Source organism: Talpa europaea (assembly GCF_964194135.1).
Source record: "Talpa europaea genome assembly, chromosome: 1".
NCBI lineage: Eukaryota > Metazoa > Chordata > Mammalia > Eulipotyphla > Talpidae > Talpa > Talpa europaea.
In genome coordinates, this window is record NC_140073.1 from 156,773,130 (window position 1) to 156,788,398 (window position 15,269).

The 15,269-nt window shown below is 47.3% G+C and overlaps 1 protein-coding gene across 1 annotated transcript in view; it reads right to left on the reverse strand.

Annotated features, from left to right (window-relative positions):
- Positions 1-15,269, reverse strand: part of DRC11 (dynein regulatory complex subunit 11) — a gene marked incomplete at both ends in the record, with an annotated part of 101,794 nt that overhangs the window by 82,585 nt on the left and 3,940 nt on the right. Inside the window, 2 exons of the mRNA XM_084228108.1 lie at positions 9,155-9,226; positions 13,549-13,740. Of these exons, the coding sequence (XP_084084234.1) occupies positions 9,155-9,226; positions 13,549-13,740 (264 nt within the window). The remainder of the gene's footprint in view (positions 1-9,154; positions 9,227-13,548; positions 13,741-15,269) is intronic.

Sequence of the window (15,269 nt, forward strand, 5' to 3'; positions counted from 1 at the left end):
GGAGCTACTCACAGCGATGAGCCCAGCAGGAGGGAGGAGAAAGCAGGCGCGTGTGGGGGGCGGGGAGCGGAAGGCTGCCTTTGTCCTTCGCTTGTGCTTCAGGTCCTCAGTCCTCATGCTAGGACTGTGCCTTTTCAGTGGGTACAAAGCTATTAAAGGATAAAAAAATTCCTAGTCCATAAAATCAAGTTGCCACGACTTCTTCGCAGCTTTAACATGAGCTGAATCAGGAGCCGCTGGACAGGTCCGCTTGAGCTGAGCGTGACCCACAGCGACCTGCTGCGCTGTGGCTGCCGCTGCAAACCCCTGAGCCGAGCCCCGCCGCGCCGAGGGCCCCGGGCAGCACAGGGAGTGGTGGTGAGCACCAGGGAGGGGTCCCTCAGCACAGCCCCGGCTGGGACCAGGCCCCTCATTCTCTCATTGAGAAAATGGTGCAGGAAGGTCCAGGGACTTGGCCAGTTACGGCCTGGGGTGGCCGGCAGGGCTGATAGGTTTCTTTCAGCTTAAAATATTTTGTGTGAAAACGGGCTTTCGTGCTGGCGATGCTGCAGGTGCAGGCCCAGCGGGTGTGTGGATCCGCCCACAGGTGTGGAGGCTGCATGGGCTCCTGCTGGGAGGGGCTGTGGCTCATGTCTCACCAGGCCCCGCCGGCCAGCTCTAGGGGCCAAGCTGGCGCCCAGGGCCGCGCTAAAGTTGCTGGGCCTCCATGGCCACCACAGTGGGTGCATCCAGCCGTGGTAGTAGTGTTAGGGGGAAAGGATGTCCTGCGCTAATCCCATACAGGCTTTGTGGACGCCACCCCCACTCCAGACCAAAGCCATCAGGACACTGGGAAAGACACATCCCGTCACCACCAAAGGGAGGGTGGCTGGGACCTGAGGGTGGAGTTAAGCAGCCAGGCTTGGTATAAAAACCAGACACGTGGGCCTTGGGGTCTCTGGCTCTGTCGCTCGCCTCCTGGCTTCAGGGCTCCTGGCTCGCGGCAGCTCTCAGGCGCCATTCGGGATTCCTGCTCGGCGGATCGGGTCGGACGCATTTAAAATTTTGTCTCCCACTTTTCTCCCTGAGCTGCCCATTTCCTCATTTCCCCTTCCCTTGTGAATAAACCTTTTATGAACCTTTCGCGTGCGCCTGCAGTGGAGCATTGATAAGCCCTTTTAAGCGCGCGGGTGAGGACCCATAGTCAGGCACCCCGTTTTGTATTGGGGTTGCTCTACAACAGTTGCCATGTACAGACAACAGTCACTGCTGACCGAGTGGACCCAGACGCCACGGAACTGCTTCCCAGACACCAATTTCTTCAATCTCAACACGAACATCTGCCCAGACGCGTCACGACCTCATCTCTCTCGGCGGCAAACGCAGCCCAGAGCGGGCAGGCCCCTACCCAGTCCACCCAGCCCACCCGGCCCACACGGCTCACAGCGGCTCATGACAGCTCAGATCCACCCTCAGTTTGCCAGGAGCTCACGGCCTCTCACCTCCCCCCCAAGCTGCACCGTTGAGGGGACCGGGTCCGAAATACACAGGGCGTGCGTCCTGCCCTCTGATGTAGACACAAGAGCTGGGGCCAGGGGACAAAGCAGGTAAGAGGATGGACTCTGCTCATCACTCAGAGTCTGAGGACCCGGGCCAGGGAAGGACGAAGCAGGACGGTGACGACAAAGCAGAATCACGGTAGAGCTGCCCCAGTAACTGGACTGCGAACCCCCATCACAGAGCATGAAAGCGATGACTCCCCTCTCTCCCCCAAGCCTCCTGGAGCGGACCTTGGAAGTGACAGAGATTATTCCGGGCGCTGTCCCTGCAGTCCCTGCTAACCCTGCCCCTGACCCTTCCGGGTGGCCCAGCCCCGGTTCACTGCCGTCCCCGACTGGCAAACTCGCTTGCGCGGCTCACCGCACGCCCTGGATGTGGCAGCACCCCGACCTCGGAGCCCTTGCAGCCGGGGGAGCAGCACGGGGCTCCCCACCTCTGCCCTTGAGACTAACTTTAACCAAGTTCAAGTTCACAGATCTGCACAGCTAATCACAAAGGGCTGAGACAGCTCACGTTTAGAAATCAGCGCCACGTGTATTTTATACAAGAACGTATTTCGAAATACTCTGTGCTGTATTACCCAGAGGAGGCATCACCCTTCCGGAGGGTCCCACTGTAGGAAATCATCTGGTAACCATGACAACAGACCCATGATTGTCCAAGATGAGTAACATCAGCCAACCTTCCCTGAAGGCCGCGCCGACCTGCAGCCGAGGCCAGGCCTTGCTCATCTCACCTACAGGGAGGGCCCTCCAGCTCTCACCCAAGGAGAAACTGAGGCTGCGAGGACTGGACATGCTTTCCCAGCTGGCCACCCCAGTGCGTGGACAGTGCCCTGGCTTCTAAGATGCTGCCTCCCCCAGGACATTCGGAATAGCTCTTTTTGCATCTTAAAAGTGAAATAACACTAAGAAAGAAATCCCTCAAATTACCAAAAATCCATGTTTTGGAGAATAAAGTTATTTCTGGAAAACATCAAATGTCACCGGAGCTAGCTGACTATCACACGTGACGAAGAGGGGCAGGAGGTTGTTGGTTAGCCTCTCGATGTGACGTTCTGCTCATTTTTGCTTTGACAGCAGTTCCGAGAGCGGAGCCTTCTATACCAAGGGTGCCGGGAGCAGGCGACAGGGAGCACGGCCTCTCCAAAGGGAGCCTCAGAAGGGAGACCTCACTGGGTGCCCAGGCTCCTAGTGTGGTTATTTGTTAATAAAAAAGGAAGTTTAATTTACTGACTACAACCAGCATCTAGAATATGGCTTGTTTCACGTTAGCATTTGAAAGTGAGCAGAATTTCATGGTGCTTTGAGTATTTAGTGGCTGCATTTCAAAGCGACAGACCTCCCCCTTTGAAAAGTGTCCCCCAGTGTTATTGTAATGCAAACACGGACAGCTTCAGGGTAACATAAAATCTATGATGGTCGTGACTGCAGGACACATTATTTCCAAGGACCCGCAGAATGAAATGTATTATACTCATTAAGTTTCCTTCTACTTGATCCACTCCATTGGCTCTGCCAATTAAAATAACAGCACATGAATTGTTAGAGTGCTATTTATTTTCCTTTGTAGACTCTCAAGTATAAATATTTAAAATGGCAACCTCAAAAAAAAAAAAAGTATGTGGCCACGGCAAAGGAGCCATTTGGTGAGCGGCTGAGGGCAGCAGGACGGCTCTTGCTCTGGTTTCAGTTACTCAGCAGTCACCCCCGAGACCCACCAAGGTTCTCATAAAGACAGGAATACAGTTTTGATCAGATAAGCCAATGGTTTATACACTGCCATGATGTAATAACATGAAATAATGGAAAAATGAAATTTTAAAACGAGTAGACAATATCTTAATTAGTGATAGAGTGGAAAATATACTCAATTAAAAACATTTCTTGGATTTGATGTAATGGATTTTTATGGTTATCAGCCCACGAACAGAAGATACCATTCTTTTTAAAATTGAATCCATATATTTGTTGGTGGTGTAAAATTTCAATAGAACATGTAATACTAAGAAGAGACATATTGAAAAGAAAGCAAACACGGAGAAAGTCACATTTAATCTAAAACAGACAAGCTGCTCGCTCTACATTGTTCAAACTCTAGTGCTGGCGACAGGAATGGCAAAGGAAAACAGGAAAATACAGTAAAAACACGGAATTCTATCTTTCCGTGGTATCTGTGTAAGGTATTAAGACGTAAGGATGAAGAAACAGCGTTTGGTGGTTCCTGAAAGTTCTGGCACGTGACGCATACTAGATGTTCCGTAGATGTGGGCTGAATTACATTAAATGGAAATAGGTGAGTCAGAACTGCCGCTAATGTCAAATTTCATGTGAGGCTGAGATGCTCTCAGATTGACTTGTCTGCTGGTTTCTGCTGGTTTCATTTCGAAAGTAGAAAACTGGAGATGCCCAAGGGCTGTGGCATCCTGACTCCTATCCTCGGGGCAGAGCCACGAGGCTGTGTCAGCTTATCATCCGCACAGCGGGCTCTGGAGATCTTCGGGGAAAGTGGTGACAGCCTATGGCCATTTGCTTTTGTTTTTAAATGTGCATTTTCTTCCAGTTAATGAAGTAAAACCTAAACATTTTGGAAAACAGGTAATTATGGTACACACACACACACACACACACACACACACACCCCTAAAGTCTCCATGGTAAGAAATGATCACGGTTCACACCGGGCGAGCAGCCCTGCTCTCCGCCAGGCACACATGTGCTCGCCTGGAGTCACATTATGAGTTTAATGGTAAATCCTGAAGTTTCACTTAGAACATTTTCGTCATGAATGTCAGGCGCAGGCACACGCTGCGGTCTGGCTGCCCCGCTCAGCGAGGCCCACTCGGAATGACCTGACTGCACCGCCACGGCACAACGCCAGCGTGGCTATTTCCAATTTCTCATTATGAAAAGTAACACTGTCGGAAACTTCTGTGCATGTGAAGCTTATTTCTGAGGCTCTCCTTGAGACGGGAATGCAATCTGGGAGGACAGAATGTAACCCGTCCCCAGGCTCCCGGCATCCCGCTGTCAGTCACTCAGAGAGACTCGGCCGGCCTCGCCCGGGGTGAGAACACGTCAATAACGTGACTTGAAAAACATTTTTTGTTTTGTTTTTGCTAACAAGACAGATACAACTTGCCCTATTTTACCAATCTTAAGACACGTATTTTTCACCGCCTGATACGTCTGAATTCACTGACATCGGGTGTCACAACCAAAGGCGTGTTTCAGCTTCTTTGACAGCGTTTTTTCTAGCAGGCCTAAAAGTGACAATGTGCTTTAAGCTGATGACGTCTTACAGTCCATGAAGTACAGGCTCTCACTTAATTTTTGATGTGTATTTGTTAAGACCACTAGCAAAGAGTCCTGATTTATACAGAACCGTCTTAGTGTACATCTAAAGGTTCCAGTACATTTTATTTAAATAATTTTAATAGCGGTAAAAATACTGATCACTTTCCTCATCTTAGCCATGTTTAAGTGTAAAGTTCAGTAGGGTGAAGGGTATTCACATGCCTGTGAAACCGATTTATAGAACTTTCTCATTTTGTACAACTGAAATTTTATATTCACTGAACAACCCCTTGCACCCTCCCCCGGCCCCCGGCACGCTCCGTATGGCTATGATTACTTGATGAGATGCCTCGTAAAAGTGGGATCACACCGCGCTTGTCTTTCTGTGACTGGCTGATTGCACTTAGCATCCACGCTGACTGAATGGGCATCCACACGGTAGCATATGAAAGGATTTCCTTCTTTTTTATGGATAAATAATATTCCACCCAGGGGAATTTTTTTTTTAATCTTAAGATTCTGGCAGGGATTGCTCACCCACTTGATTCTGCCAGCATACCCAAACAGCTACAAAATAAAAATGGGCTGGGATGCCAAGGGGTTTTCAACGCCAAAAATAAATGTTGACTTATTTTTGAAATTCAAAGATCAGAGGGGACTCAAGAACGTTGATGATAAAATCAAGGTATTTTTAAAGTCATGTAAGCTGCTCTGGTGTGAATGACCATATTTCTTTAAGAGAGACGTCTGCACGTTGTAGCTGAGACTTTGTAAACACACGTGCAGTGACATCTGGGCCCTGCACCGGGAATCTACGCTCTTCGGGTATCCGGAACACGGAGCTGATTTCCTTCCTCAAGCCAAATAACTCGATCTTCAGTTCGGTGCTGACACGGAGATGCCGTTTGGAGGCCGTCACTGCATGAGGGGCAGAAGAGGATGAGGGGCCGAGGCCAACGGGGGCCCGAGGACCAGGCAACAAGGACTTAGCGCGCCATTTGTCATTTAGAATAATGCAGACTTGATGAAAATGATGCTGCGATACGTAAATGAATGTAAATTTTATTTTTCTATATTTAATAACATTACAAATAGGATCATTTAGTTCACTTTAATGCCTACAATCTCAGAAAGGAAAGTGGACTATGTTTATGCAGGAAGATCTTAGGGAAACGTGGCGATCGTGGAACAGAGAGATGGGCCAGGCCTCCCTTTCTGCTCTTAGCAACCACACAACTCAGTGACCACTGGGCCTCTTTTCTCTAAATGTGAGACAAAGGGAGGAACACTAGAAGATAACCATAGCATGAAAAGGATAAAATGTGTATTTTACCAATAAATTTGGTAAAAGAGAAGTATAAATCGCATTCATTTCTTCCACTTTTTACATTATTCTCTGAGCATATTTACCATAACAGATAGAAAGACAAAGAAAAGTCATCATTCTCAATTTGTGTCCTACTGAGATACATATTTGGTAATAAGTATGTAGAATTGAGAAAATGCACTGCGGGTTGATTATTATTCAAATTTTAAATGATCAATTTAAATGGCTAGAATTGCTTGAACCATGATTCAGAATTCTCCCCCTCTGGTATGATTTTTGAACTTCTATTTATCTGTAATTTTTCACACAAAGATGCAAAAATGAGCAAAACAATAGAAACAGGACCCAGGTGTACACATTTGACATTTTGTAGAGAGACGAACATTTCCCTTCCTTACACAAACCCTGGGGTACGTTAGCGACATTCACTGGGGCTGAGCATGGATCCCTCACATTTATCAACCTACCGTGATGTGAATGTACTATATTGTCAGCTTTGCACACATTCTATTTTTTTTTTTTAAGATGTATTTATTTATACAAGAACTGCGGTACAGGTCAGAGGTGCGGAAGGATGAGAGAATTCACCAGAGAGAGTGGGAAGCAGAACAGGCAGAGAGACCAAAGACACTGCTGAGGTGAGCAGCGGGCGCAACAGGACAGGTCTGTCTCTCCATGTGGGACTCTCCCTGGCCGGCCGGGAATCGAACCCGCGCTGCAGAGGCTGTGGACAGCTTCACAGCGCAGAGCTCAACCCGCTGCGCCACAGGGGAGGCCCCCAACTTTCTATTTTTCTTAGCGAAGAAATCCCAAGGATTGGGACTAAAGGGCGGTAGAGAGTGTTTTCAATGCTTGTAATGGACAAACGGGCCACAGACAGGGGCAGCCCTGGGTCTCTGCCTAAGCTGGTGTCGCATATGGGTTCTCGTTTCTTTGGCAGGCGAGGCTTTTAAAACCGGGCTGGATGGACTTACTGGAATGGCCTCTTCCTTCTAACCCTCCTCCTCGGCCCCTCTCAGCGGCCGTCCCGCCTCGGGGTCTATGGCTCCGCCTGGCCGCCCTGGCCCTGCCTTTACTCCTCACAGACACTGTCCCCTAAGTCTGCGCGCATCTAATCCCATCTTGGCCTCTGCTTCCCACCAGACCCCAACAAACACAGGGGCGCAGACGACCTTCTCAACATTCGCGGCAGTGAGAGTTTATTTGGGCATTTGACCTCTTCGGCTAGTTTTGCTCTTGATATTTCCGGACAGTCTTCTCTGTTCAATATTTCTAATTTGTTGCCATAGTCTTGCGGGATGTTATGTCTCTTCCTGACTGAGTGGTATCTGTGGGTATCCGTTTTTCATGTTCTCGCTTTCTTGGGCCCCACCAGAGCTCTGTGTGTGCTCAGCCAGTTAAAGAGCCAGTCCCCCTCCCCAGTGCCGCCAGGGGAGCACTTTCATCTGTGTGTCACATGCGGGCACCGGGCAATGCTGCTTATCCCCATACACTGTGAGCCCGGGCTCCGGCTCTCTTTCCTTTCCCTTCTCTCAAAAACTACAGTGTTGGGCCTCCCAAGTGGCGCAAGGGGTTAAGTCTCAGCACTATGAAGCTGTCAGCAGCCACTGTGGCCTGAGTTCCATCCTGGGCCAGGGGGCTACCCACATGGTGCAGCAGACCTCTCCTGTCTCCCTCCTGCTCCCCTCAGCAGTGGATTTCAGTGGATCCACCTATTCTGCTCCTCACTCAGTGTCTGGTGAATCTTCTCACCCCCCACACCTCTGGCCTGTACCCCAGCTCTTGTATGCATAAATAATAAATCTTTTAAAAAAAAAATTAGAGTGTCTTTTGATGAAAACTGAGCACATCAACAAACATGGTCTCCCAGAAATGGTGGCATCTCTGGTGGTCAGTAGCTGTGGACATTGGGCACAGGGTGACTCAAGAGCTGCCTTCAAGTACTTGAAGGGTTGTCACGGCGACAGAGAAGGAGCGTCCTGAGCCACCACCGAGGACAAATCCCCGGGGCGTCTGCACATGAGCAGACTGCAGGGAGAGGCGTCTCAGATAAGACACAACGGGCTACCCCGGAAGCAGGAGGCGACGGCACTCAGCAGGGACTCAGGGTGAGGACGAGCCAGCCTTGCTGGGAGGCCTTCGCGTGGCAAACCAGTAGCACAGAAGTGGCACAAAGACACTCAGACGGCCCGATGGTGCCCACTTCTGGAGCTTGCATCCTCGCATAACCCTTTCTCCTTCTGCGCCCCATCAGCTCGTACAGGGACACATGGTGGCAGCCTCCGCTGAGACTGCTTGCACAGGCAGCCCAGCCCCGCGCTAGCTCTGACGGAGCATCCCACGTGGCAAGGAGCCTTGGCTACCAAAACCCTTCAACATCCAGAAACTTCACTCTGACGAGCCACAAGGAGTTGGCTCTTGCCACAGGCACATAAGCTCAAAAGCAGAACTTTGACCGTCGAGCCTCAACAGGGCCCAGCCCCAGCAAACAGCAACGACAGCAGGAGACCCCACACAGAGGACCACCTAAGCCCAGATCACGGGCCCACAGGAAGGAGAGGGCAAATGCCACGTTTGTGGCGATACTATTGCACAGCCACAGGTAACCAATATACCTTTCTACTAATTACGGACGCACCAGTGATACCATCCCCCCCCGCCCCAAACCAGCTGAGCTGGTGTAAACCCAGCCTGATGGCCCCAGACTGAGGAAGAAGCGTGTTACAGACATTGGCAGGAGCAGCCACTGTGAGTTCCTCCAGGCCTGCCCCACACTGGAGCCGTCTGCTGGACAGAGCGTGTGGGATGGCCACGCCCCTGCCCTCGCCTGCCGCCCCGCGCTGTATCATGCAGGTGACTCCGTTCTCTCAAGTCACTGGTCACACTGTCCTTTCCTTTCCTCCCTAAAGACTCTCTAAGGAAGACACAAGTCTTACAGGTGCTATAATCTTCAGGAAAATCAGATGCATATTTTATCTATTAGAAGACTTACCATACCCAGGAATATCATCTCCTTCTCTCTCTCATTCTCAGTCAACTTACTCTGACGGAAACCTCGCCAAACCTAAAAACAACAAAAAGGTTCCTTTTTAGTATATTAAAAAAATAAAGAAAACATTGCCATATTTTTTCTCCCATATAGAGCTCACACCCCAAATGACAGAATGACTATGCAGTTAAAGCGGGGCACCGTGGGTATTGATGGGATATTTTTTTCTTCTGTGATCACAGGCAATATATTTTTTTAAAGATTTATTTATTCATGCATACAAGAACCCGGGTACAGGCGAGATGCATGGGAGGGTGAGAGGATTCACCAGAGATAGAGCAGGGAGCAGAACAGGCAGAAGGACTGAAATCCACTGCGAGGGGAGCAGCGGGTGAGACAGGAGGGTCTGCTGTACCATGTGGGATTCTTGCCAGTTGGCTGTGGTTGAACCCATGCTGCAGGGGCTGTGGACAGCTTCACAGCACTGCGCTCAACCGCCTGTGCCACCAGGGGAGGCCCCGCAGGCAATATTTTTATAGAAAGAACAAATCACTAATGGCCTACATCACTGTCTGAGGACCTGTGGACCTTGAAGTGAATGGACTCTTGTCCTGGAGCCACCCTCCTGAATAACGTGTACTGGAGGCAGTCCTGTCCACAGAGGGACCAGATGTGGCACCAAGACCCTGGTAACAACTCAGCCAACCATGGATCTACTGCTGATCTAGCCAAAGCCTTGTTCCTTGGCTCCAAGCCAGCACGGTTGCTAATCCACAGGTAATCCCACAAGCCCACATGGGGAAGAGCCAGTCTGTAAAGCCTGCTCTTTTAAGTGCAAGACAACAATGCATGGTGACATGGACTGCAGAGACTCAGGGGACAACAACCCCAACAAGAGAAACTCATAAAGTCACAGTAACTGACCCTATGGAAAGAGAGATTACAAATTGCCTAACAAAAAAATTCCAAATAATTGTCTGAAATGCAATAAAATATAAAAGAATACAGAGAGATAGCTAGACAAGATCAGGAAAATAATGCAAGAACAAAACAAGAAATTAATTAACAAATAGATGCTATATAAAAACAACCACCCCAAACCAAAATCTTAGAACTGAAGGATCCAATGAGGAACTGGAAAATCCATAGAGAGCTTCAACAATAAGCTTGATCATATAAAAGAAAGAACCAATGAACCCAAAGACAGGGCATTTTAAATGAGTCAGTTAAAGGAATAAAAAGAAAAAAAGAATGGCTGATGGGACAACATCAAGGAATGAATAGTCACAGCCTGAGACTGGAGAAGGGAGAAGAAGGGGCAGAAACATGACTTTAAAAATAACGGCTAAAAGCTTCCCAGGTCACAAGGGTACAGCCTTTCAGATATATGAAGGAATGTGAAGGCTCATAAGAGGCTACTATGAATAATTACACCGTAGCAATTTAGAAAACCTAGAAGAAATGGATAAATTGCAAGAAATGTACAACCTACCAAGACTGAATCATGAAGAAACAAAAATCAGAATAGCTCAATAATGCCTGAGACAGAAACAGTAATCAGAATCTCTCAACAATAAATTCAGAATCCAACGGCTTCACAGTGAATCCTTCCAAATAACTAAAGAGGCGGAAACATTCCCAAACCTATTCTACGAGGCCAGCATTACCCTGACGCCAAAGCCAGACCAAACGCTGCAAAAAGGAAAACTCGGACCAACATCCCAGGTGAACAGAGATGGGAAATTTCTCAGCAAAACAGGTTCATTCAAAGGATCACATATCATGATCAAGGGACTTTACCCCTGGGGTGCAAAGATGTTTCAATATATGTAAATAATTAAATATGATACCCATACTAACAAAGAATTAAAATTATGATTCTTTCAATAGACACAGGAAAAACACTCTACAAAGTTCTACACCTACTCCTGATAAGAGCTTCAGCAAACTAGGTATGGAAGGAAAATACCTCAACATAAGAGAGGTCATATATGACAAACCATAGCTAACAGCATACTCAACAGTGAAATGTTGAAAACTTGTCCACTAAGATCAGGAATAAGACAAGAGTGTCTGCTCTTAGCACTTTTATTCAACACAGTATTGAGTGTTCAGAGCAACTAGGCAAGCGAAAGAAATAAAAGGCATCTATAAACTACAAAGGAAGAAGTAAAATGTTCTGTTTGCAGATGACACAATCTTATTTGTTGAAAATCCTAAAGATGCTGCCAAAAACTATCAGAAATAATATTGGGTTGTTGGAAAAATCATGACATATTTTTTTCTTTGAAAAACAGAAAAAATGCATCATGACATTCTCAACAACCCAATACATGAACTCAGTAAATATTCAGGATACAAAAGCAAACTATAAAATCAGTTGCAGTTCTACAGTCTAATAATGAATCATCTAAAGAAAACAATTCCATTTTCCAATAGCATGAAAAGAAAAAACCAAAATACTTAGGAATAAGTATTTTGAGGTGAAATATCTTGACACTGAAAACTGTAAGACATTGATGGAAGAAAATGAAGAAGACAAATAAATGGGATGACAACCTGTGTTCATAGCTTAAAACAATTAATATTGCTAAAATAGCCAACCATCTATAGATTTAATGCCATCCCTATCAAAATTTCAATGGCATTTGCCACAGGAATAGAAAAAAGTAATTCTAAAATTTGCATGAAATCACAAAGACCAAAAAGCCAAAGCATTTATGAGAAAGAAGAGCAAAGCTGAAGGCATCACACATCCTGATTTCACACTATATTTCAAAGTTATAGTATCAAAACAGTATGGCACACACACAAAACCAGAGAGAACAAAGGAGCAGAACTGAGAGCCTAGAAAGAAACCGGCAATATAGTCAACTAAAGTTCTACAAGGGAACTCAAAACACTAAGTGGGGACAGGATAGTATTTTCAATAAATAATGCTGGGAAATTTGCATATCCACATACAAAATGATGGAAGCAGACTCTGACACCTGCCACAAACATGAACTCAAAATAGATTAAAGGCATAAATGTAAGGCCTGAAGCTATAAAACTCCTAGAAGAAAACCTGGGAAAAAGCTTCCTTGACGTTGGTGTTGGTCAAATTGTTTTGGGCGTTACACCCAAGGAACAAGCAAAAATAAATATGTGCTGTCATATCAAAGTAAAGCACTTTTGTAGGTGAAAAGAAACAATGGGCAAAATGAAAAGTCAGCCTACAGAACAGGAAAGAATTTCTGCAATACAGCGGATAAAGGGTTAACATCCAAAGTATGAAAGGAACTTAAGTAATTTAATAACGACAACAAAAATCCAATTAAAAATACAGCCAAAGAAGACATACAGAGAGCCCATGGGGAGGAAAAGGTGCTCAACATCACTTATCATCAGGGAAATGCAAAATCAAACCACAGTGAGGACTCTTCTTACAGCCGAGAGCGTGGCTAGCAGTGAGGAGACAAGATTGCTGGGAGGAGGTGGAGACAAGGGAACCCTCCGGAATCTGGAACCCTCTGGAATTCTTGGGGCAGGAAAGTCAACCAGTAGGGCCACTATGGAAAACTACGGATTTTGCATAAAAATCTAAAAATAGAATTAACCTATGCTCCAGCAATTTCGCCTCTAAAGATACAGTGAAAAGAAATGAAACCACGATCTGCAGTCACATCAAAGTTCACAGTCCAAGCTGTGACTGCAGCCCACAGTCCAAGCTCTGAACTTGGTGTTCCTTCAAAGCATTGGAATCCCCCCGAACTGCACAGAAAAAGGCCCCTCATCGTTGGCTCCCCAGCTCTCCCCTCGCGCCCATTCAAACACAAATTGGAGCAAAAGCCTTGATCGTGTGGCTCTATTCTATGTCCTTAAACTTACTTTCTTTTGAGCCTAGGTCTTATATGAGTCACAGTACCATCTTCTGCATTTCCCCTGTAAGCAAACGTAGCCTTCTTTGGAAAAAAGTTGGGGTATAAATCACGGGGCGCTCAACTGACAGGGCTCCCTGCTGTGATGATAGGTCTGTGGCTTTTATTCAGAATTTCTACCTTGAATGAATTCATTAAGAATGTCTATCCTCATTGACTTTGCGATCATCTTCCCAACAATTACCAGTGATTTAAAAAAAAAAAATGAATAAAATGCTCTGCCTTTTACATGTCGACACTAAATATTTAAAATAATTTACCTATAACAAAATTTATAATACATTCATATTAGATCTTTATATTTATCATAAGATTTTAAAAGTGATCAGTTTCTCAAGGGTAAGATAATCTTTCTGGAATTTAACATAGTTCCACCAAAGGTTGAATTTTGGAAATCTGAGTTTTGGAGTCCCCCACCTAGATCCTGGTGTGCTGAAGACCCCTGGCCCCCCGATTCCGAGAGCCCCATGTTTGTACCTTCTGAATGCGTAACGCCGCAGCCCCCACATCGGCCATTTTCTCGCCAAGTGACCTGGTCTGCTTTGCCCTGAATTCCTGAAGAAAGATTTGCTTCATGAACATGGCGCGTAGCCGACCTTGCCGGGCGCGCTCTGCAACCTGGATCAACTTCACAGCATCTTCCAGGGAGAGAGTCTTCCCAGGGTGTTTCTGCAAAATCGGGGAAGATAAATCAGTGTTAAAACACATAAACGAACTACAGAAATCCCTGAAATATGTATAGTCTTATAAAAACCAAAAATCTCCAAGCAACTATAAACCAGAGACACACTTGGGGTGGGGGAGGGGGGAGTAGGATGAAAACAAGGCGGGGTGGGAATTGTGTGGGGACTATAACCAAGATGAAAATGCATCCATTGTGCAAAAATGAAAAATGATGTAAAAATATATAAAATTAAAAAATAATAATAATAAAAACAAAAAACATAAACGATACTAATGGACCCAGAAACCTCACACGCTCACTTCTAGCACAGGAGGGGCCGTTTGCCTCCTGTTCTGTGCGTGTTTTGATCACGTGAATGCTTGTGTCTAAGGGGCTGAAGCCTCCCTCTGCCACTCAGAACCCACAACCAACTAGCGCTACCGTATTCCAGGTTGGCAGCAAAGCATCCGGGGACTGCCAAGGAGATGAAGTGAGTCAAACCTGAAATTGCTATCAAGGTTTCTTAACTGACCAGAAGCACATAAACTAAACGCACATCTCTCACACAGGACTTAAGACATAAAATGCTCATGAAGTAAAAAAGTTGAGTTTAAAATCAACGACAGCGTGGGTGGCGAGTAATGACACTCAAAACCATGCAGGAGTCTCTCAGCTTGTGGGGAGCGTCTTCCAGCACCTACCCTCGCGCTTCGTAGCCCTGCCGTGACAGGTGACAGTCAGACAGGGCGAGGGGCTCGTGCAGCAGATGCCGTCCTGGAGACCGCGTGGGTCTCGCCGTCAACTGCGAGACGGGGCTGTTCTCCAAGGACACCGGGCCAAGGGCAGCCTTGGGGTCTGCAGAGGCCTGGAAGACTTGGAGTGCACTGGGTGCCTCTGTCACCCGTCACTGGGAACCTCCAGTTGCCAGATGCCACTCGTGCATGGATGTGACAGTGATAGTCGCACCCAGTGGACCAAGGGACTCCCCAGACAGTGCTCGTGAATTCAGGAGACAGAGGCTGGAAAGGCGAAGCGAGCACGGCAGTCCCGTGGCCAGGACGGGGTGCTGACGAGGCCCTGGCCGTCCCCCTCCTGCTAAGGCAGCTGCTGCAGGGGGGGCTGCCCACCGCTTTCCGAGGAGCGCTTCATCCCGTGGCCTGCTGTGTCCAGGGGGGTCTTGTGGCTTCGAGTCCGCAGAGCACACGTGTTCAGCAGCGCTGTGCACATTAGTGCAGAGTGCAGAGGTGCTGGTGTTAAGTGGGTGGGGCGTGGACACCACTCAAGCCCCGAGCAGGGGCCTCTGGCACCAGCGGGCAGTGCACCTACTTCCCCCACTGCCCATGCTAGCAGAAAGGGACAATCCTTACAGAATCTTCGACGGGGTTCTGAGTAGTTGCCTCAATCTGACAAAGAATTTTAAACATCTCTGGTGGTCCCAGAATAAGTCTGAGAAATTACAAATGTAGGAACAGGTATTTTCACTTGTCAATTCTTGGGGTACACATTGCAAATGTCTTCCAGAAACTGGCAGCTT